The 21,683-nt window shown below is 39.9% G+C and overlaps 2 protein-coding genes across 5 annotated transcripts; one reads left to right on the top strand and one right to left on the bottom strand.

The window, feature by feature from the left end:
- Positions 1 to 1,849: 1,849 nt before the first annotated feature.
- On the top strand, positions 1,850 to 4,946 carry myod1 (myogenic differentiation 1). The gene is made up of 3 exons (XM_047384313.1): positions 1,850 to 2,580; positions 3,202 to 3,271; positions 3,634 to 4,946. Exons 1-3 carry the CDS (start codon positions 1,993 to 1,995, stop codon positions 3,858 to 3,860), a joined length of 885 nt encoding a protein of 294 aa, XP_047240269.1. The 5' UTR covers positions 1,850 to 1,992; the 3' UTR covers positions 3,861 to 4,946.
- Positions 4,947 to 8,582: 3,636 nt separating this feature from the next.
- tnnt3a (troponin T type 3a (skeletal, fast)) lies at positions 8,583 to 21,186 on the bottom strand. Of its 4 annotated transcripts, XM_047391802.1 has the most exons (14): positions 21,069 to 21,186; positions 19,172 to 19,212; positions 18,959 to 18,972; positions 18,361 to 18,369; positions 17,801 to 17,953; positions 14,017 to 14,035; positions 13,865 to 13,910; positions 13,659 to 13,775; positions 13,000 to 13,077; positions 12,689 to 12,802; positions 12,484 to 12,596; positions 12,094 to 12,184; positions 11,420 to 11,460; positions 8,583 to 8,890 (listed from the first exon to the last, which is right to left on the bottom strand). In XM_047391802.1, exons 2-14 carry the CDS (start codon positions 19,189 to 19,191, stop codon positions 8,854 to 8,856), a joined length of 852 nt encoding a protein of 283 aa, XP_047247758.1. In that variant the 5' UTR covers positions 19,192 to 19,212; positions 21,069 to 21,186; the 3' UTR covers positions 8,583 to 8,853. The 4 variants fall into 4 exon arrangements, with proteins under 4 accessions (XP_047247758.1, XP_047247768.1, XP_047247776.1 ...); XM_047391812.1 differs by lacking the exon at positions 18,361 to 18,369; XM_047391820.1 differs by lacking the exon at positions 17,801 to 17,953 and having other exon boundaries at positions 21,069 to 21,180.
- Between the last annotated feature and the right edge of the window lie 497 nt (positions 21,187 to 21,683).

Genomic DNA, 21,683 nt, shown 5'->3' with positions numbered 1-21,683 from the left:
CTAATACACTGAGAGAATTGTTGAGTGTCTGAACTTTATCTAAGCCCCTCACAGTATCTGGAAAATGTTAATAATATGCAGAAACAGGACGTGTATTTAAAATTTCATTTAAATGTATTTTAAATAAATTCAGGCCTTTTAAAATCCCTTTTTCACAAATGCAATATCTGTGTGTTAAAAAATAATTATAATCACCCTTTATTTTAACATATAGAGGTATATTTTACAAGAAGCCTAAAATAAATTTACTTTCAGAAAATTACATTTAAAGTATATTTTCCTTTAATATGCTATCAAAGACTTTAATGCAACAATGTTAAAGTACATTAAAAGTGTTACAGTAGAAGTGTAAAACTAATATATTTTTATATGTTTTCAGAATATATATTTTTGTTAGTACATTGGAAATATATTATTCAAAATGTAAATAAATTTTCAATAAAATTTGAATTCTTTTCCCTGGGATACCATCTAAAGTTTAGCTGATTGCATTTTATTTGTTTATCTGTGTCTCTGGTTGGGGAAAAAGTGTTTGTTTGTCCGGTTTAGATGATCAATAAAGGTCAAACAGTAACTGCCAGAAGCTGTTCAGACAAGATCATTCATTTTTATGTCAGAAAACATGAATTAACAAACATGCAATCATTATTATTGGTCACCAGTAAATTCCTCTTTCTAAGTGGTTTTATTTATTGTCAGGAGACGTTGAACACTTTGTTGTTCTTGTTTTTTAACAGGATAACCCCTTGCAGGAGGTGGAGAATAAAACATCCTCACTCAGTCAGTCCTTATTGCATTCACACCTGAATGTAGCGCGGTCCAAGGGGGATCAGTCCCAGTCCATTTAGGCCACCTTTGCAGAGTCCCGGGCTCGTCGGTTGCAGCGTCCTCCAGCTGTTGTATGTGTGTGGTGCGGCAGGAAGACCTGTGTGTACTTTGTACTGGGGTGGAAAGGAAAAATAGATCCACATTTAAAATTTTCGGGGTGGAGTTGCAGCAGTAACAGCTGAGTGGTGGACGGCAGAGATGAGAGCTGGGGAGGAGAACGACCCCCGACAGAAAGCAAGGGAGAAACCCTTCATCTGTCTAAAAATACGCTCTGACATTTGATTTTTTCATGCAGTATTTACATTCGCTATGTTTTCCCATATGAACACGTGTATTGTTGAGGGATGGAATGGACATTGACTTTAGTGGTGGCTAACAAGTAATTAATTTAATTGTATCTGTAAGTAATACAGCGTTAGGTACTAAAAACAATTTTCCACAGCGTTTTGTTGTTTTATCTAAAACTTTTCCTGTTTCTCCCCGTATTTACCATTATACTGGAAGACATTTTTTGTTGGCTATTTGGATATAATAATGTTTTTATAGTTTATATTTTAATCATATATCAATCAATTTTGTCAGAATGAAATACTGTTTGTTTTTCCAGTTGAAGCATGTTCTCCGATTAAACTCGATTTGTACTCATAGTCAGTTTTAAAATCATGATAAAAAAATAAAGAAACTAGAAAAAAGCAATCCACTTGCTCTTGGAGCCCTTGGACGCTTTATTCGGTTTTTATTTCCAGCTCTTTATATTGCTGTAGGTAACAGACTCATAGTGAAATTATTGCAGCATGAAACAAAACGCAAGACCAATATGAAATGTGTGTAGGAGGCTACAGCTGCAGGTTTCTGACACTTTCTGCGCTTTTTACCTCCGCTTGGGTTAATTGTAGGACTGAGCTAATTACCGTGAAGCTGTAAACCCCTCCTGCTGGCAGTAGATTGGTCAGATCCGGGTGGACCCCCAGTACCCTGACCCTGCCCGCTGTGGTCGAGCCATGTATAAGACGCAGGGGACCCCGGCTGACAGCTGCTATGAGAACAGGAATCAAACATAACTTCTTCGTCTTTGCTGTAGCCTGAATACTTTGCATCGGCTGGAAGTGGGCTGTTTGTTTCTGCTTCAGCGGATCTGGCTTCTGCTCTGAGTTGGACTCACTTATGGAGTTGTCGGATATCTCCTTCCCCATCCCTGCCGCTGATGATTTCTATGATGACCCCTGCTTTAACACCAGTGACATGCACTTCTTCGAGGACCTGGACCCGCGGCTGGTTCATGTGGCCCCGCTGAAACCTGAGGACTCCTCATCCCCCTCCTCCTCCTTATCATCATCATCCCCCTCACCGTCCTCCCACCTGCATCACCACCTTCAGCACCCAGAAGCAGAGGAAGACGAGCACGTCCGCGCCCCCAGCGGGCACCACCAGGCCGGCCGCTGCCTGCTTTGGGCCTGCAAAGCTTGCAAACGGAAAACTACCAACGCGGACAGGCGGAAGGCGGCCACGCTGCGTGAGCGTCGGCGGCTCAGCAAAGTTAACGACGCATTCGAGACACTGAAGCGCTGTACGACGGCCAACCCCAACCAGAGGTTGCCCAAGGTGGAGATCTTGCGGAACGCCATCAGCTACATCGAGTCCCTGCAGGCGCTGCTGCGCGGCGGCCAGGAGGACGGCTTCTACACGGTGCTGGAGCATTACAGCGGGGACTCTGACGCGTCCAGTCCCCGCTCCAACTGCTCCGATGGAATGGTGAGTTAAGGATTTTCACCCACCAACTTTCTTTGCTCACCTGACTCGTCCTGTGGCCAGCTGTGATTTTCTTTCCTGTTATACAATCTTAACTTTAACGTGGAATTGTTTGTCCTGATTTCGTTTCTTTTTAACACAGTAGAAGATTTATAAAACAGACAGATATTATCTGCAGCACAGACAGATAATATTTAATATTAGACTAATAATAATAATAATAATAATAATACATTTCTATTATTGTTATTATGTCTTTCGCATATTTCTTTTTGATTGGTGTATTCTGGATTAATTAAAATGCTATTTAAAAATGCGTGTTTACAATAAAGATTTATGGAGAAAGTGTTGAGAAAACTGTAAAAATATTTTTTTAAAGTACGTTTTGTGACAGCAGAGACAGATTAATGAGACATAAAAATGCGACCTGATTTGTAAACAGTAGTACGCCAGTCATTAGTGTTTTATTTTAAAACGCGTCTTTTTTTTCTTAAGCACCGTAGATTGTAGTCTGTTTTATTATTTGGACAAAGTCAAACATTGAAGCGGATGATAAAGCCGGTCTTGTGGTTTTTGGAGCCGTTCCGTGTTGAGAACTGATGTCAAAAATTCTTCTCCTTTCAGATGGATTTTAATGGGCCGAGCAGAACAAAACGTTTTGACAGCAGGTCTTTTTACTCTGAGACGCCAAACGGTGAGAACACACAGCTAGACACTTTATCAGGGGCTTTGAAAGAGCTTAATGTAAACGCGATCAAACAAACAATGAGTCTTAGGGAATATTTTATTTAACTGGACCTGAAATGAAGCTACGCACAGTCGCCTAATTCCAAACTAATTTAAATAAGCTGAAAATTTAAAGTGAAGATGTTTTGAATCAATATAACGAAATAAAGTCCGATTTTAACAGATGCTTGAATAGATCAATAGTATATTACCAGATAAAAACTAAAGTACGTTTATAGAAAGATGAAATAAAGTAATTCACAGTAAAAGTCCATAAAAATATATATTAGCATTTCTATAAAATGTATGTTTGTTCTTTTCCATGGGCAGCTGGTCCAAAGAGGGAGCGCAACTCCGTGGTCTCCAGTTTGGATTGCCTGTCCAGCATTGTGGAGCGGATCTCCACGGACAGCAGCAACCTGCAGCCCGCGGCTGACGGCTCCGGTTCCTCAGCCACCTCAGCTCCGCTCAGCGAGGCAGGAAAGGCCCCAGAGCCCATTCAGAACCCCTCCCCCGCCGACATCCAGGACCCAAACCGTATCTACCAAGTCCTGTAGAGCCTCCTACACAACCCCAGCTTGGAAATGAACACCCTGTCTTACACAAAGATGCTGTAACAATAAGTCATCATCTCCATTTCCTAACCAGCTGGAAGCCTGAATAATGTCAAAGCTCATTCCTGCTCGGAAAAAAAAAAACTTGTTCATTTAAGCCTGTCAAAGTTTTCGTCACTGGGCATTTTTTTTATTAGTTTTGATATTAATTTAAAAATAATAAAATGTACTTTTTATATTTCTCTAGTCTTAATTTAAATTTTAAATATATTGATAAACGTAAACATTTTTGTATTTGTTCCAAGTCAAAAAAAACTAAAAAACGAAATTAAAAGAGCAAACAGAATATTCTATTATATAATAACGATAATAATGATAATTATTGGTATTATAGTAGTAGTATTTACATTTTACATCCCTGTAAAAGAGGGAACTAAGTAGAAACTTGTCAGTGGTTTGCAACACAAATGAGGTTGATTGCATAAACCCTAAACTGATAAGAATAATTTACTTTCCACCACAGATGCGCTCCAAAGACTACATTATTCCACTGCTTGGTAAAGTTAAGGGATCCAATACTGTTTAACCAATAGCCTCCAGTACATTGTTTTTTAAGTAAAAAAAAAAAAAAAAGACTCAGTTTATTCATTTTATGAACCGAGGCCAAAAAACCATCCGCTGACATTCCTCCATTTTCACCCTTCCATCTAAAGTCAAAATACAACCACAGCACACACTGCTGCAGCTAAACCTGATGACAAAATGATGGCGAGCGACATATTAAGCAGCATTTGGAGAAGGAATCTAGAGATTGTTTTTACATCCCCTCTGCAGGGCCACGTCTGCATCCTGTCAGATCCAGATTCAGAAGTCTCTTTCAGCCACTGCAGCACAGAACCATTTTTCTGTTTCTGTACATATGTAAATAAGAGCTGATTTGTTTCATGTGAAGTTATTCATTTGTATTTAATGTTTGTTTTTATTGTTTGTTGTGAAGAAATTGCCACCTTTATATTTATACTGCTGAAAATTGTGTGAAATTCTGAAGATAAATTCAAAATAAATAAAAAATCCACTGGCTTATTTATACAAAGAAGCCTAACTTTGACATTTTTTTATTTTACACTAAACACTCAAATTGATAATAATAACTGTCTTTTTGTTTTAAAGTAAAAAGAGATTTTATTGTAAGATTAAATGATTTATTTTAATATAATAAACTTGATCCGGCCCCAGGGCGGCGCTGCATAAGCAGGTAAAGGAGAGATGTTAATAATATCATTTGCTGAGAAAACTGAACCGGTACTTTTTTCACTGCCATACTAGTTTAGCATTTCAGGTAAGTGGGTATAAAATGAGGCTGTTTAACAATGCAGCCTAAATGTTTTGGAGGTCATATCACACTGATGTGTGTTTGAAAAGCAATAGATTAATACGATGCTACATCGACACCCAACTATAACCTTTTTGAATAAATAATGTTTTATAAAGGTAAAGATTTTGGGTGAAAAACCCAGGCAACATAAACTCTTCCCAATGTTTCCTGAACAATACGAAGAAAAAAACAAACTACTGTATTTATATATTATGTCTATCTTTTTTATCTTTGTCTCTCCATCTTTCTTATTTTTCCATCTTTCTGTCTCTTTATCAAATCGTTTATCTGCTTTTATCCCTTTCTTTCTTTCTTTCTTTCTTTCTTTCTTTCTTTTCTCTATCTATCATGTATGTATTTAATCACCAAGCTCAGTCTTATAGATCCAGGGGGATAATTTCACCTCCGACAGCCAAGCCGGGTCAGAATCTTTTATTGGGTGGTGACTGGACTTTAGCAGGGGCAGGGCATGAAACACTAGGGCTATTTTGTGTATTTGTACCTTCGCCATATGTACCAGGAGTAGGAAAGTTAGACCTGCTGCTGCTGCTCGCATGAGAAAGTGCTGCCATCAAAACTAAATTTGGCACTTTTTAAAACCGCTGATATCCTTGCCTGCTTTCTAGCTTTTAGCGCATGTTTTTCTGTCCTGAGCCTGTGTTCACCTGCGTGCGAGCGCACGTAACTCCGTGGCAGAGTCAGCGTTGGTGACACGGGTATGTCCCAATTCAGGGGCTGGATCCTTCAAAGGCCGTATTTGTAGGCCGATTACGTCACAGCGCGGCGACGAAGGCTGTCCCAATTCATGAATCCTTAATGCGCCCGAGGAGTGTGTTTTCGTCCAGCTTTTGTCAAGTTTGGCCATAGAAAGTAGAGTAGCAACGACGCAGGTGACATGATCTATTAAAACAAATGACAATATCTGTTAAACGTACTATTAGCCTACTACCGTGATCCTCTTGGGGGGCGGGGCGGCCCCATTCAATAGAGGTAGGGGAAACGCTGTAGGAACTTCCTCAGATTAGAAGTATTCCCGCTGCTGGTCTTGCACTTTGCGTCACAAATATTGCAGCGAGCGTATTCTGCATGGCATTCTTCCAATTCCTCAGTGTCACAATGATGCGTTTAGGTACCGAAACATGGTACCGTTCGATTTTACGTGAATCGACACTCAGTAGTACGGACGGAATTCGGTTGGTACCGATAAAAGTACCGAATTCGGTACCCATCCCTAGTGTTTGTGACGTAATTGTCTGTGACGTAATCGGCCAAAACTTGAAATTTAAGTTTAACATGTCTCTAAAGTAGCCTACAAGTCATGTAAGATAAAAACAAAACAAAAACAAAACTTATTTAGATATTTATTTAGTGTGTTTCTCTGGATGTTCTCTGGATGTTTTGGGGCTGTCATGGTTGACACGCCTCCTCAACATTGCTTGGTGGTCGGGGACAGTGCCTCTGGACTGGCAGACTGGGGTGGTGGTCTCCCGGAGGGTGTGCTCCAACTACAAGGGGATCACACTCCTCAGCCTCCCTGGTAAGGGCTACGCCAGGGTATTGGAGAGGAGAGTCTGGCTGATAGTCGAACCTCGGCTTCAGGAGGAGCAGTGTGGTTTTCGTCCCGGCTGTGGAACACTGGACCAGCTCTATACCCTCTACAGGGTACTCGAGGGTTCATGGGAGTTTGCCCAACCGGTCTACATGTGTTTTGTGGAGCTGGAGAAAGAATTCGACTGTGTCCCTTGCGATGCCCTGTCGGGGGTGCACCAGGAGTATGGAATCGGGGGCCCTTTATCAGGGGCCATTCGGTCTATGTCCAAGCAGAGCAGGAGTTTGGTTTGCTGGCACTAAGTCGAATTAGTTCTTGGTGCTTGTTGGACTCCGGCAGGGCTGCCCTTTGTCACCGGTCCTGTTCATAACTTTTATGGACAGGATTTCTAGGCGCAGCCAAGGGCCGGAGGGGGTCTGGTTTGGGGACCAGTGGATTTCGTCTCTTCTTTTTGCGGATGACGTGGTCCTGCTGGCCCCCTCTAGCCAAGAACTACAGCATGCGCTGGGGCAGTTCGCGGCCGAGTGTGAAGCGGCTGGGATGAGGATCAGCTCCTCCAAGTCCGATGCCATGGAACTCGACCGGAAAAGGGTGGCTTGTCCTCTTCAGGTTGGAGGGGAGTTCCTGCCTCAAGTGGAGGAGTTTAAGTATCTCGGGGTCTTGTTCACAAGTGAGGGAAGAATGGAGCGGGAGATCGACAGACGGATCGGTGCGGCTGCCGCAGTAATGGGGGTGAAGAAAGAGCTGAGCCGAAAAGCAAAGCTCTCGATTTACCGGTCGGTCTACGTTCCTACCCTCACCTATGGCCATGAACTTTGGGTCATGACCAAAAGAGCGAGATCCCGGATAGAAGCGGCTGAAATGAACTTCCTCCGTAGTATGGCGGGCACTCCCTCAGAGATAGGGTGAGGAGCTCGGCCATCCGGGAGGGGCTCAGAGTAGAGCCGTTTCTCCTCCACATCGAGAGGAGCCAGTTGAGGTGGCTTGGGCATCTATACCGGATGCCTCCTGGACTTCCTCGGGAGGTGTTCCAGGCACGTCCTACCGGGAGGAGGCCCAGGGGACGGCCCAGGACGTGCTGGAGGGACTATGTCTCTCGGCTGGCCTGGGCTCCCCCACGGAGGAGCTGGAGGAGGTGTCTGGGGAGAGGGACGTCTGGGTGTCTCTGCTGAGTCTGCTGCCTCCGCGACCCGGTCCCGGATAAGCGGAAGACGATGAGTACGAGTACGAGTGTTTTTTGGTTAGGTAGAATGTGGTATCATTCAACAATAGAGCGATAAAAACATCTCTGTTCTCTTTGAACTTTAATTTTGATAGGAATCAGCTATAGGCCATCGTTTAAACAGCACATCCAGTACTTTGACTTGACTGATTTGAAATATTTATGTTTAATATATATTTAAATAAGTCTACATATATTTAGACTAATTTAAGTTTCTTTCTTTCTTTCTTTTTTTCTTTCTTTCTTTCTTTCTTTCTTTCTTTCTTTCTTTCTTTCTTTCTTTTAGTTGCAGATTGTCTGCTTTTCATATGTCAACCATGTAACACTGAGAGACACTGAGAACCAAGTTTAATGTTCCATTCCTACTTGTACACAACATTACGTTTTGAATTAAACTGATCCAGTAATCAAACCTTTGAAGCTTTGAATGCAGTTAGCTGTATTTCAGGATGACTGAGACATTTAACTGATAGCTAGAATCAGCATAGCTAAAAGAAAACAGTTCAAAACTGACGACTTTAAGATTCCAGATCTGAAAAGACAGAACTTTATTGACTTCTGAATAACTACAGACATGGCTTGAAGAGTTACACTTTATTTACAAAATTACTGAGAACCACAGAGTTAAGGGTTATGAAGCATGATGGCACGTTGAGTAGTTTTTCTTCCAATTAAACAGCAGCTAAAGGCTCCTGGTTGCTTCAGGACTTGGCTGAGAAACCACATGGTGTACCTCAGCATTACTAGTTTCTTCAGAGGTGCAACCTTCTCCACCATGCGCTTTGCTTCATTCTGTATGTGTCCATGATGATGGCAGTTTGGTTTGCAAGCACTAGTGGGTTCAGCCAATCTACTTTCTGCGGCGGGCTGCAGCTCCCTTCTTGCTGCTGTAATTTCAAACACATTATATGGAGACATGTCAGAGCTGTGGCTTTACATTGTTCTAAATAGAAGCAAATTATGGCAGATTTTGAGTGAAGATGTCTTGAGACCCCATTGTTTCTCGTTCATCAGTGGTAGTTTTGTGAACTAAATAGATACTATCTTTAGTGTCAGAACAGTTACTTCCAATACACATGGACCAGCCTTTTGTTTATTATTTACAAAATAATATAAAAATTGCCAAAATACAGTATGACAAGTGAGGAAAAGACCCTGAAATACAGAAATAAAGTAAATGTGAAAATGTACTTGCGTAGTATGATAAATATCCAGATTTTATTTTATGGAATCTTTATTTTCAGACTGTCACGTTTATTTATTCATATGAAAGTCATAATATCTGACTGCGAGTTTTGAAAGATCTGAAGATTCATCCATTTGTCACTTCTGTGTTAGGAAATATTGATACCCAGTTGGTCTAAAATTGAGTACACTGTAAACCCAGATAAGTAGAATCTGCATTAAAAAATGAAGGTAAGTTGTTGCCTTAAAAACTTTAAGTAATGAAACAGTAGAATAAGTGAAGTGGCCTGCGTTCAATGTACTTGAGGCCCTTATGGAATGGAAGAGAACAATTGAGTTTAATTTACTAATAGCCAAGTTACAGTAGCTGAAGATACTTAGTTTTAACAATTAATATAAAATGTTTATTTGAAATGACCTAACTTAACTTTTTCAGTTCCTGAAATTCAAAATATGTCTTTCATGAAGTGTCCTGCCCAAGGTTTGAACCAGTAACCCACCAATTACAAGATGAACCCCTATTACCACTGTCACCGTAATCTGTGTACCACTGCAGTGTGATTTTCCAAATGAACAAAATAGCCAACAAGCTAACATTAGTTACTACACCTTGAAGAGTTCCAATTTACCATTTTGTGGCTGAAGTCAGATTATTCACTAAAGGCCTCAAACTTGGGTCGAATAACTAACCTACTAAAACTTTACTGGTTGAAACTTTAAATACACTTGCATTCTTTGTCTCAGTTATGTCTCCAAAGTTTAGATCTCATCAGTAACACTCTGTTAAAACTGGTTTAAACTAGATTTTGGCAGGTGGGTGAAGTCAATGCATTGGTAACAGGCAAAACCTGATGATATTGAGTTGTTTGAGCTCAAACATATAATTACAGTAAGATAGGCCATTAAAAAGTACAGTTTACTCAGCGACCCCAAAAGAAATGACACATGTTTAACTAATATAAACTCAGTTTGTTTGAATAGAAACTATTGATTGGACAATTACAATAGAAAGGACATGAAAAAGTTCAGCTTAATCTGAATCAAAAAGTAATGTCAATAGATTTGACACATTTAGGTAATAGGAACTCAATCTTTTTGAGTTGAATCAAAATCTGGGTTTATAGTGTAAAACAAAAAAGTAATATAATGTCTAATACAGTCAGTCAGTCATTTTCTACCGCTTATTCCATAGTGGGTCGCGGGGGAGCTGGTGCCTATCTCCAGCAGTCTATGGGCGAGAGGCAGGGTACACCCTGGACAGGTCGCCAGTCCATCGCAGGGCAACACACAAACAACCAAACACACACTCATTCATACACCTAAGGGCAATTTAGAGTTACCAATTAACCTAACAGTCATGTCTTTGGACTGTGGGAGGAAGCCGGAGTACCCGGTGAGAACCCATGCATGCACGGGGAGAACATGCAAACTCCATGCAGAAAGACCCCCGGCCAGGAATCAAACCCAGGACCTTCTTGCTGCAAGGCAACAGTGCTACCAACTGCGCCACCGTGCAGCCTATGCCTAATACATCAATCTTAAAATACAAAACAATTCCACCCTTGCTTTCTCAAAAACAAACCAACAGCCAGTTTTGCCTGTGCTGTGAAAACCTCAGCAGGCTGTGTCTGAGTCCCTGCCAGCATACATGACTCGTGACTAAACGTTTGATTCTAAAAGAGGAGATACAGGCTTAACTTTGGTGCTGCAACACCTTGCCACATTTCTTTTAAAAGGGACACACAAAAAGACAGTTTTTGATGCAATTATCCCTTTAAAATAATACGTGAATTGCAATAAATGCAAAGATGTTCTCAGCTACAGCAGCTGTCCTGTTTTGAAAACAAACAATTTTGAGTCAACAAAGATGATTAAATTGTAATCAGACTGAATATATGTAACCCACTTTGAGTCATACCAGCCAATCAAAGCACTGTAGACAAAAGTCGCTTTCACCCAATTGAACTCGTAAATATGCAACCTGGGGTTAAGTGCCTTGCCCAGGTTCACATTAACATGTGACAAGAGGAGGTTGGAACGGAACCCAAAACCTCCAGATTACAAGCTGTTTTGTCTAACTCATGCTTGGGGTTTAGACCCCAGGACAACAAAGTGATTTTGGGAATGTCTATGGTGTCTCTCTCTGCAGGGGCAGCACATTGTTCTCTAACATTCTTTCATGCTTACATGCAGTAAAGCTGGTGAACAAGAACTTTCGTTTTTTGACTTACAATTTACTGAGCTCCTCCACTCTCTTACGCATTCTGGTCACCTGGAGAGAATAAAATAATGCAGAAGATTTTAAGCTCTGAAGATGATGAAAAGTTTGCCCTAGGACTAACCCTTTAAAAGCAAACCAAATGCTCCACTAAGGAAGTAGCCTTTTATATGAGAGTTCAGTTCCGTTTTATAATATATTCTTAAAACAAAACAGCAAAAGGTCAAAACAGACATAATACATAAAAATAACCGGATTTAATTTTTATATTGTATATCGCATAAAAAAGTCAGTAAACATATGACATATAAATCATTTAGTTTTAGATGCCTACATAATTACTAGGATTGAATTGAAATGTCTGTAAATGGATTTTAATCTGTCTATATGATTGGATTGATTTAATGATTACTTTCTATATATAAATCAGATCTGACTGACTTTAAGTGCATTGAGGTGACATTTGTTGTGAATTGCTGCTGTATAAATAAACTCAATTAAGTTGAGTAAATAGTTTTGTTCTAATAGGATAAAGAAGTAAAACCTGTGTTTAAATAATTAATTCTGCATTTCAATGATGCCATATTCTAAGCTTTATTGCTCGTTTGAGTCTGTTATGTACCCCTTAGCAAGAAAAGTTCGTTCTTTAGGGCAGCAAACAGTGAAAATGATGCAGACTCGTCTCACCTCGTACTTCTGCAGTTTCAGTCTCTCCATGTGGTCGAACTTCTCAGACTCCAGCTGGCGCATCCAGTCATAAAATTCATTGATTTTATCCCTGCAGGAAAACCAATTAGCTTTAGAGAAAAGAAGTCACAAAAGCTCTCATCATCGTTGTCATTATGTAAAGCAAAAGTGAAAGAGTAAACAGCAAATAGTAGTAAATGTCAGAGCAGACATCTAAATGTTACTCAGTAGAAGCATTATTAGTTTCTAAGCATGTTTACAGCATATTGTTTTACAGCATCAGTTCTCATGTGTCCATTTGCAGCTTTAATGACTTCTGTTTGTTGTACTCCTAGATAATAAGTGTGTTTAGACAAAGAGAAGCCTCTTGGGACAGAAAATGAATCATACTTCAACTTGTCCTCGCTCAGGTGATCAATGTTGAGTGCCTTGCGCCTGGCGGCCAGGATCTTCTTCTTCTTTTCCCTCTCAGTCTCTTTCTTTCCTCCTCTCTTCTGGTCAGCCTGTTCAGTGTGATGCATAGATACAGATGAAGGCTCAGAGTGGATAAAGATTCCATTTCTGTCATGGAAAGTGTGAACATGTATGTACTGACCCTCTGCAGGTGGCTGCTGTAGTTGGAGCCCATGTTGGACAGCGCCGACTTCTTCTTAGCATCCTCACCAGCCTTCTTCTTGGCATCAATCTCCTCCCTCATCCGCCTCTCCTCCTAGGTTCACAAAAAATAAAACCACAGTGAGACCACAGTGCTTCGTAGTTGCTAGCCCACAAGGTGATACCATAGCTACAGATATTAATGAACACATACTTTCAATGTGTGCATAGTATAAAACGTAATATATGAAATGATGAACACAAAGCTAAAGGTCATGTGTAAAAATACTACCTCTGTTAAAAACAACGAACCTCACGTTTGGCCTGGCGCTCTTTATCTTTCTCAGCACGGACCCTCTGCTGATCAGCCCTCTCAGCACGACGCTTCTCCTGCAGAGTCACAAAACACATACTCAATGAGGTCACAGTGATGCAGCACTGTAAAACTGGCTGCAGGTAAGGGTTCAACAAAAACCGGAGAGAGTTTGGAAATGCCAAGTAGAACGGACAACATTCTCTTACGAAGAGAAATCTAAGCCCATGTTGTCAGTGATCGGACAGTTTTCAGTAACGTCCATCACCAGTCAACACTAACTCTTTAAAACGTCATACAAATAAAGCAATGTTACTGAGAAACTCAACAAGTGAACCATTTGTGAAGGGATGAGGAAGTGAAGGCATGTATTAATCAATGTAGTGTGGTTTAGTACACTGTGCACTTAAGAGATTATGTTCCTTCTGTTACTGTCAGGTTATCAAAAAAGTATTTTTTTAATCTGAACAAATGTTTGCTGATCATACAGCAATGAGATAGATAATGGAAAAAGTCATGTTTATTTATAATTAGTTTAAACTAATAATTTGAGTAGTCTGCAGCAAAGGTGCATAGTGTTTTGTGGATGTATTCTTGGACTTCCTCTGTATGCCTCAATTCCAGTTATTATGAACTTAAGTTAACAAGTCAGACTCACAATCCTCTCCTTGAGTGCAATCAGCTCCTCCTCCTCCTTTTTCCTGCACTCGAAGTGAGCATCAATCAGAGCCTGCAGCTCTACCAGATCCTTGTTCTGACGTTTCTTCTGGATGTCCTGCACAGTGAAGAAAATGACCCAGCAGTCAGCAGGAAACACCGCAGATAAACCAAAAACCTTCTTATTCTCATTTCAGTCACACTTACATCAAAGTCCACTTTCTCACCGTCTGGAATCTTTGGAGCGCTGGGCCTAAAACAAAATGGATTCATTTTTGACGTGTGTAATATTTGTTATCACTGTTACTTTCTGGCTAATGGGTAACATAATCACACATGAACATAGTAAGGAAACTTACTTGAACTTTGGCTTCTCCTCTGCAGGTTAAGAAATGAAGAGGGGATGAGTACATGTCATTGGGTTAGGAGGGACACAGACTATACTTCAGTTCATTTAGGTATTACACAGATCACACTGCATGGTTGGGATTTTAAATAGGCGATGAGATTAATTTCTGAAAAACTAGACTTATTAACTTAAAGGTTAGAGTCACAAAGGGGAAATAAAACTAAATTAATTTAAACAGATAGATGAAAAAAGCAGAACTCTGAACTTTAAGCATGGATTAAAAAGTGTGTGAGAATCAAGAGGCAGTTAAATCTGAACTGTTAATACAACAAATATCTGTTAGTTTCTTTCTTTCTTTCTTTCTTTCTTTCTTTCTTTCTTCTTTTTGGCTTGACCCCATAACTATTTAAAACAAGCATTATTTCTCTGTTTTCTTTCTATCAAACCATACTCTGGTTGCTCTGAACCATGCATATGATGAGCTACAGAGCAAATGTTGATGGGCTTCCAGACCAAATGGCTTCAGCGGGAGAACCCTGTTCAGCTGAGTTTTACGGATACAGGAGAAATATGTTTTAATTGAAATTAGAGAATAATATAAAACTGCAGCAGGAGCTCTGTTTTTGGCCAGCTATGTTCAGTCCTGTTAACAAGATGAGATATCTGGTGTCTTTTGGCTGCAGGAACAAACACAGCAATGCAGTGTGTGTACAAAATACAAACAAATAGATTTTGAGGTACAGGGCTGATGTGCTGCTTTGGGTTTGAAAGCCCCCTAGGTTTGATGTGCAGAAAAGCAATTCATAATCATAATCCATATCCTTTTGTACTTTTCCTCTCATAACACTTTCAATTTTCTCTACAAACCTTCTAAAAAGGAATTTTGTTATATGGTTGAAAACCTGATGTCTTAACCCCAGTACCTTATTAACTAGTTAGTGCGCTTGGACTGACTTAGCAACTGCTGACAGAAACAAGCCTCAAACCAGAACACTGACAACCCACCAAAACCAGAAGAATCCATTTCATATCCATCGAATGTTTGTTAAAGCCCCATACCTTCCTCTTCAACTCAACAACTTCAGCATGCAACAAGCATTAAAAAAGCAAAAAGCCAAAAAAACAAACAAAAAAAACTTTTATTCAAACTATAGAAAACAAAAAACTATCCTGAAGCGCAACAATATTAAATAAGATTTAGTACAATTCAGAAACAATTCTCAAAACATTCCGATAAATTAGATATGGAAGCTGGGTGGTTTACAATGGCTAAGTGAGACTACACTTCTGTTGTTGTTTTTTATTTTTGGATAAATACGTACAATAAGTGCAACACTTCTAAATGTTAGATAGTATAGAGGTTGAACATAAGCTTTTATCCAAAGCAATAAAATATATTAATTTCTGTCAGTATGGTGAATAAAACAAACATGTACATCAAGCATTCTGAGTGCATGTCATTTAGTAGTGTAAGTAGGTTTGCATAATTAAATAGGTCTACAATCAAATTAGATGTTCGACCTTTGAAATAATTTGAAAATTATAAAATTCTTTTAAAACATCCTCCAGGTTTGCAAGTAAAGGTAATTTAATCTGTGGTTCGATTGCAGGATGCCTCAGGGTCAACCTACTAGAAGTACACAGGAAGCAAATGTTTTGTCTTCTTTTGTAGGTGTGTTGTCAGTTAGGCCATACAAAATGTGACCAGAATATAAGTCTTAGCTGGTATACATATCAGTTAAAGCCTTTTTTTCCTGCTAACCAAGAACTGTGGTGCTTGTATTCCAACATGAAAGCACACGGAAAACTTATTTGGGAGTTGGGATTCTCAACTAGGCGACACAGTTGTTAGCACTGCTGCCTTGCAATGGCTCCTAGATTTGGATCTGGGCAGGGGTCGTCTGCATGGGTTTAGCATATTCTCCCCGCGCATACATGAGTTTTCTCAAGCTACTAATGGAGTGACCAGTTAATCGGTAGGTTAACCAGTAAGGGTAACTGGTCACTGTGAAATTGCCATTAGGTCTCTGTAAACTTTATCAGTTTATTATTTTACTTAGTGTCCCTACACGTGGCCCGTTTTGGCGTGGCCGGGCTCTGGCACTCGGTGGTTTGGTCTGGCCTCCCCGGCGGCCCCGTGCCGTTCCGGATCCTTTGTGGGGTGCCTTGAGACAACATTGTAAATAAGCGGTATATAAATAAATAAACTGAAACTATCTGTGTAGTTATGCTGCTATAGGCTTAGGCTGCTGGAGGACATAATGACCACCTTCATTCTCTTCGCTACATTCTCAAACTACTCTCCAATTTTGCTTTTTTAACTTCTTGTTCTCTCTCTATTCTCTTCCTAGAAGCTACACCTGGCCTGACTCTGTGTCTACCTGTGACACCTTTCTGGAGAGGGGCATTGTCCAAGCTTCTGCTGGCAACAACTTAATGCTCATATTCTACAGATGATCCACTTGGCCCTGTCTTTCAGTGTTTAACCCTTTCTCTCTCCTAGACATGGCTACTGACTGAGCTTCTACTGTGACTAAGGTAAGGTAAGTTTATTTATATAGCACTTTTCAGCAACGAGACACTCAAAGCGCTGTTAACTCTATGTGCTTTCTTTTAGACTCTAACCTTGAAAACTGGCTCAGAGATTATCTGTTCTTTCTTTCTAGATGAAACAACTAAAGGAGCTACATCCACTAACATTTACTTTTCCTTCCCATAGAAAGTACTCCTTGATCAGTGCTTCTGTATGCTTTGTGTCTCTGCTCTGTTCTCTCAAACCCTAAGTCGGTCGTGGCAGATGGAGGTTCACACTGAGCCTGGTTCTGCTGGAGGTTTCTTCCTGTTAAAAGGGAGTTTTTCCTCTCCAGTGTCGCTACATGCATGCTCAGTATGAGGGATTGCTGCAAAGTCAATGCCAGTGACTGTCCACTGTCTCTGCATGCTCATCCAGGAGGAGTGAATGCTACAAGTCTCTGACTCGATGCAATCTGCTGGGTTTCCTTAGACAGAAAAACGTTTTATCCAATTTGAATAAATAACTGAATATGACTGCACTGTTCAATGGTTAGAATTAATTGGAATGTATTTACCTGACTTTTGTGAAGTGCCTTGAGACAACATGTGTTGTGAATTGGCGCTATATGAATAAACTGAATTGAATTGAATTGTGAAGCCCTATCATGGATGGACTGGTGTCTGGCTGGTACCACCCCCATCCCCAAATCCAAGGTACCTCCACATAAAAACATTATATAGAAACACAGATGCTGTTAGGCTGAACAAGACAGCACCGAATGTAACTATAGTCTGTTGGAACTTGTAGACTGTTAATATCCAGTAGCATAACACTGTGTCCTGCTGATATGAACAGCTTTATTTTAAGATAATTTAAATAGCTAAAGTCAGTTAAAACAGTTGGCATACAACTAACTAGCTAACATTCAAAGGATGTACTTACATCTAAAAAAACTTAGTGGGATAATGAGATGTTTCTACTACAGGTAAGGGAACTATTACTGATATTTATTTCACAGAACCTCCCTTTACAACAATGCAAACTAAATCTTCAATATAAGTCATATAATCGGAAAATGATATAATATATGTATGTTTATTTCTTCAAAGGTCATTCAACCTGCACAGTTTCAGCGGTAAGTTAAAGCCATGTGTTTGAGCTTGTCCAGAGGTGAAAGGAAGGTTTCATGTGCAGACTTAATCAAAATATTTGTGGGGTTTTTGCACCTGAAGCATGGAAAGGGATGATAAAATACCCCCTCCCCCTTCTTGTCACATACCTTCAGGCTCAAGCTCTGGTTCTGGCTCTGGTTCTGGCTCTGGTTCTACCACTGGTTCTGGTTCTGGTACTGGTTCAGGCTCAGGCTCAGGCTCTGGCTCAGGGACCGCCTCAGGGGCGACCTCTACCTCCTGTACTACCTCCTCTTCTACAGCTAAACAACATGCAGCAAATCACCGGGGAGATGGAGGTGGCGGGAGGGGGGTAGCAAGAGATTTAATGGAAGCAGGGGAGAGGGGAAAGGGGAAAGAGGTGGATGTTTTAAGTTCTGTAGATGAAAGGGAACGTGAGAAAACAGAGGTTAATGACGCCACTGTTTGGTCAGTTTCCACAAGATGGCGCTAAAGCATGTGTGCCAGCAAGCATTGTAAAGAGAAAAAGATACCATTGATGGATGAAATGGAACGGTAGCAGCACTGCCACCTGTGTTTTTAACATTTTTATTTATTTTCTTATCACAAAGACTGTTAATGGTAACATGCTACATAAAGTATATCTGGAAGAAGTGGGTCATAAATTAGTTATTTAATGTTATGGTTGGTAGTTTGCCGACTGTCTTACCATCGTATTCTTCATCCGAGAAAGGAGGGAGCAGAAGAATATTATCATATCATCCCATTTGTACCCATTTCAAATACAACATAAATGTAAATTATGGGTACAGTGGGAATCCATGCTAAGCAAAACAAAGCAGTCCTTTTGGGCTGATCAGAGCTTTAAGGCAGGCCTTCAGGTGTACAAAATATTTTTGGTTCATATGAAAGTGTGCTCAGCTCAGAAGGATGGCTCAAACTGCAGATAGTCATGCAGAGCTAAAAGACTATTTGCAAAAAGGGCAGTGAAATCCAAGTGATTTGAATTTTAATTTGATATCAAGCAGCATGGTGAACATTTTCTGCCAGTGTTGCAACCAGCAAGAATGCTACAGTAACAGTAACATTTATTTTCTGTCTGCACAGTTTCAATCTGGAGGAGTCAAGCCAAACCTGCAAACAGACAAAACTGTCCAATGCTCACGGCTAACTTTCTATAGGAGATGGAAAGTCAGTTAGAGAATGTCCAGAAACATCATCTATATTTAGCATGGAGCTCCCAATTGTACCTGGGCAAGATTACTTGACAATTAATGTTTTCAAATATGGAAAATGTAGTCACTTACCCCCGACCTGCTCACTGCAAAACATAAGACCAAGACAAGTTAGCATTAACAATACCACTACAGAATAAGACAATATGTTTATAGAAGTATGTTGACAAATTTCCTCAAGAAGAATTAAAAGCTGTTTTAAAGTAAGCTGAGTTTTTGTGTCAAAATAATCACAAAAGTACTGAAAAAGAAGGAATTTCCGAGAGGAAATGGGAGAAGACTTACACTTCTTCTGTGTCAGACATGGTGGCAGTGGACTTTAAAACCTTAAAACCAGAGAAAAGAGAAGCCAGAAGATTAAAGTCTCTCTTTAAGGAGCAACTGCCCGGCCTGTTTTATTTATAGCACAGGATTAAGTTGCAGATGCCTTAAATATGTGCTATATGCCCCACCCTAAATGAGCTTCAACCTTTAGTTTCACATATTTCTCCACAATTAAAATAAATAGAACAAACATGATTACATCTGATTTATTTTAAATGTTTTTCCCAAGGAAGCTATATTGTCAATGTTTCCTAAAATACTGATATCCAGACATCTTGGCTTTATAATTAGTGTAAAACGTTGGACTGAAATTTGAGCCTCCGTCATGAATCTGCTTCTCCCATGATAAGTGAGAAGTAGACTAAACATAGATTTATGCCAATAGTCTGTTTTTAACTACTGAGTGAGAAGATAGATATTGCAGTGGAGAAAAAATGGTCTCCCAGTGATAGTGTTACATGTCAACCTCCTGTCCTCTCCCATCACCTTAATATAGCTGTCATCTAATGTGTTAAAGATGATTTTATCTTAGGCCGTTAATGAAGCTAGCATCTACAAGTTACCTTGGCTTACATAATTTCTTTCACATTTATAATCTGTTTCAGCATTTCATCTGGGAGCAAGTCAGCTGACTCAGTGCAGTGTGTGATCAAAACCCAACAACAAAGACATAATACACAGTAATCGAAGTTACTCACTGATTAATTAATTCCTGATGAGATTGTAGTTTATTTGCCTTGTTATGTTATAAATCTCTTCGGTATGCGGCCACCATGAAAACTCCTTGACATTACAACTTTTTTATACAACAGCTGCAAGGTTTCAGATCCAGTTTCACTTTGCACGATGTTAAAGATTGGGTTCCGTCCCCTGGACCACTACCAGCATCATTCCTTTATGTGTTTTATCTGCTCTCACATGCTTCCTTCAATCATCCTCCAGGCGCCCTGTTGACTGGTGCTGCTTTACTTGAGATTTACAACAAGTCCTGTAAGGTTAGGAAGGTTAAGGGTCTGTTGCCTAGATTACACGCACTGATATAAATTTGTAACCTAGGTATAATGCTCCACATTTGGATGATGCCAACACATTTAGTCTTGAGTCCAGCTCTTATGACCAGTGTATTATGTTAAAGTATCCCAAGTAAGCCTTAATCTATACAACTAATATGCCTCCTTGCATCATTGCCCGCAGGGAAAATTGTTTGATAAACCTTGCAGTATAGAAAAAGTTGGTCCTGACATAAAATAAGGAGAATTACCAAATCATCCACCATATATTTCACATAAGTTTATTATTTATCTTCTGTGTCCTGCAGTGGAAAGCTTCTTCAAAGTTTTTAAGTCATCTGTAAATCCCTCAGGCATGCAGCCCCACTGGCTCAAATTGAACTCCAACCAGGTCAACACAAAAACAACAACAAAGTCCAGCTACATATCTCCCAAGAAAGAATAAGATTTTATTTTACTTCAGTATTAGTTGGTTTCATTGTGACTTCATTAAAAGTACTAAATAAAATTTCGTCCAACTGCAAAGTAAGAGACCTCAGTACAATAAACCCATTGAACATCAGCACTTCTGGCATGGAGCACACATCTGATATTTGCTTAACAGGTCTTAAACACAAAAATGTCTTACAGTAGTGTTTAAATTTAATTCCGTTGTCTCTAATTAATCCATTACTCAAATATCTGTTAAACCTGTTTTAGCACTGATCTTCTAGCTGTCTCAATTGGTGGTGACAGTGATTTTAAGACACATGGACTTAGTTTTCACCTGACTTTGGGGGATTTTTAGGGACATTACACTTGAGCTTCCATTATCATCCACACACCCAGTCACTCTGGTTTTGCCTTACCTCAGAAAAGCTGAATGAAGTGAGCTCCCTGTTGGCCGAGACAGGCTGTAGGGTTCTGCAAACTTACCACGATGATTATGTCCTTCTGTTATAGTGACACTTGATCCGTTCAACGTCCCTATTGGCCAAAGACTGGACTTCAAGATACGTCTGTCCCTGTCATGGGGCAGGATCCATGTCTTTAGTATACACCCACCCCATACACAAGTGCTCAATAAGGAGATGGAAGGGTCGAATGTTAAGGAGGGAGGCTCTAGTTTGGTGAGAGCAACAGAAAAGATGCCTACAGGATACTATTCTGGTACTGCTACATTAGGCAAGCAAATTTCATCTGAGAGAGATGAGAGCTGAACGTCAGGGAGCACGGCAGGTGGTGTTTCAGAACCTAAGTCACACAATCACAATGTACAGTTTACATAAAAGAAAATAATATTCAGAATATTTTTTGACCAAGATTTTCTTAAAACAAGTTGAACCTTCTCGTTTGGTTGTTCTTTGCTTGTAATGTTTATGTGTCTTTTTCAGTAATATTTTATATGATGTTGAATGATGGTAGGGATTCATTCTCATCTCAGGTTTCATTTGACTGACATAAGTTAACCTAATTTTTTTTGA

This window comes from Girardinichthys multiradiatus, chromosome 2 (genome assembly GCF_021462225.1).
Source record: "Girardinichthys multiradiatus isolate DD_20200921_A chromosome 2, DD_fGirMul_XY1, whole genome shotgun sequence".
Taxonomy (NCBI): Eukaryota; Metazoa; Chordata; class Actinopteri; order Cyprinodontiformes; family Goodeidae; genus Girardinichthys; species Girardinichthys multiradiatus.
This window is presented reverse-complemented; position numbering and strand designations above follow the sequence as displayed.

Coding starts and splice junctions, on each gene's coding strand:
- tnnt3a (XM_047391802.1), bottom strand. CDS start 19,191: ATGTCTGACACAGAAGAAGT. Junction 12,803..12,999: donor AGCGCCAGGCCAAACGTGAG/GTTCGTTGTTTT, acceptor TTGTGAACCTAG/GAGGAGAGGCGGATGAGGGA. Junction 11,461..12,093: donor TGAAACTGCAGAAGTACGAG/GTGAGACGAGTC, acceptor TATTCTCTCCAG/GTGACCAGAATGCGTAAGAG.
- myod1 (XM_047384313.1), top strand. CDS start 1,993: ATGGAGTTGTCGGATATCTCCTTCCCCATCCCTGCCGCTGATGATTTC. Junction 2,581..3,201: donor CCAACTGCTCCGATGGAATG/GTGAGTTAAGGA, acceptor TTCTCCTTTCAG/ATGGATTTTAATGGGCCGAG. Junction 3,272..3,633: donor TTACTCTGAGACGCCAAACG/GTGAGAACACAC, acceptor TTCCATGGGCAG/CTGGTCCAAAGAGGGAGCGC.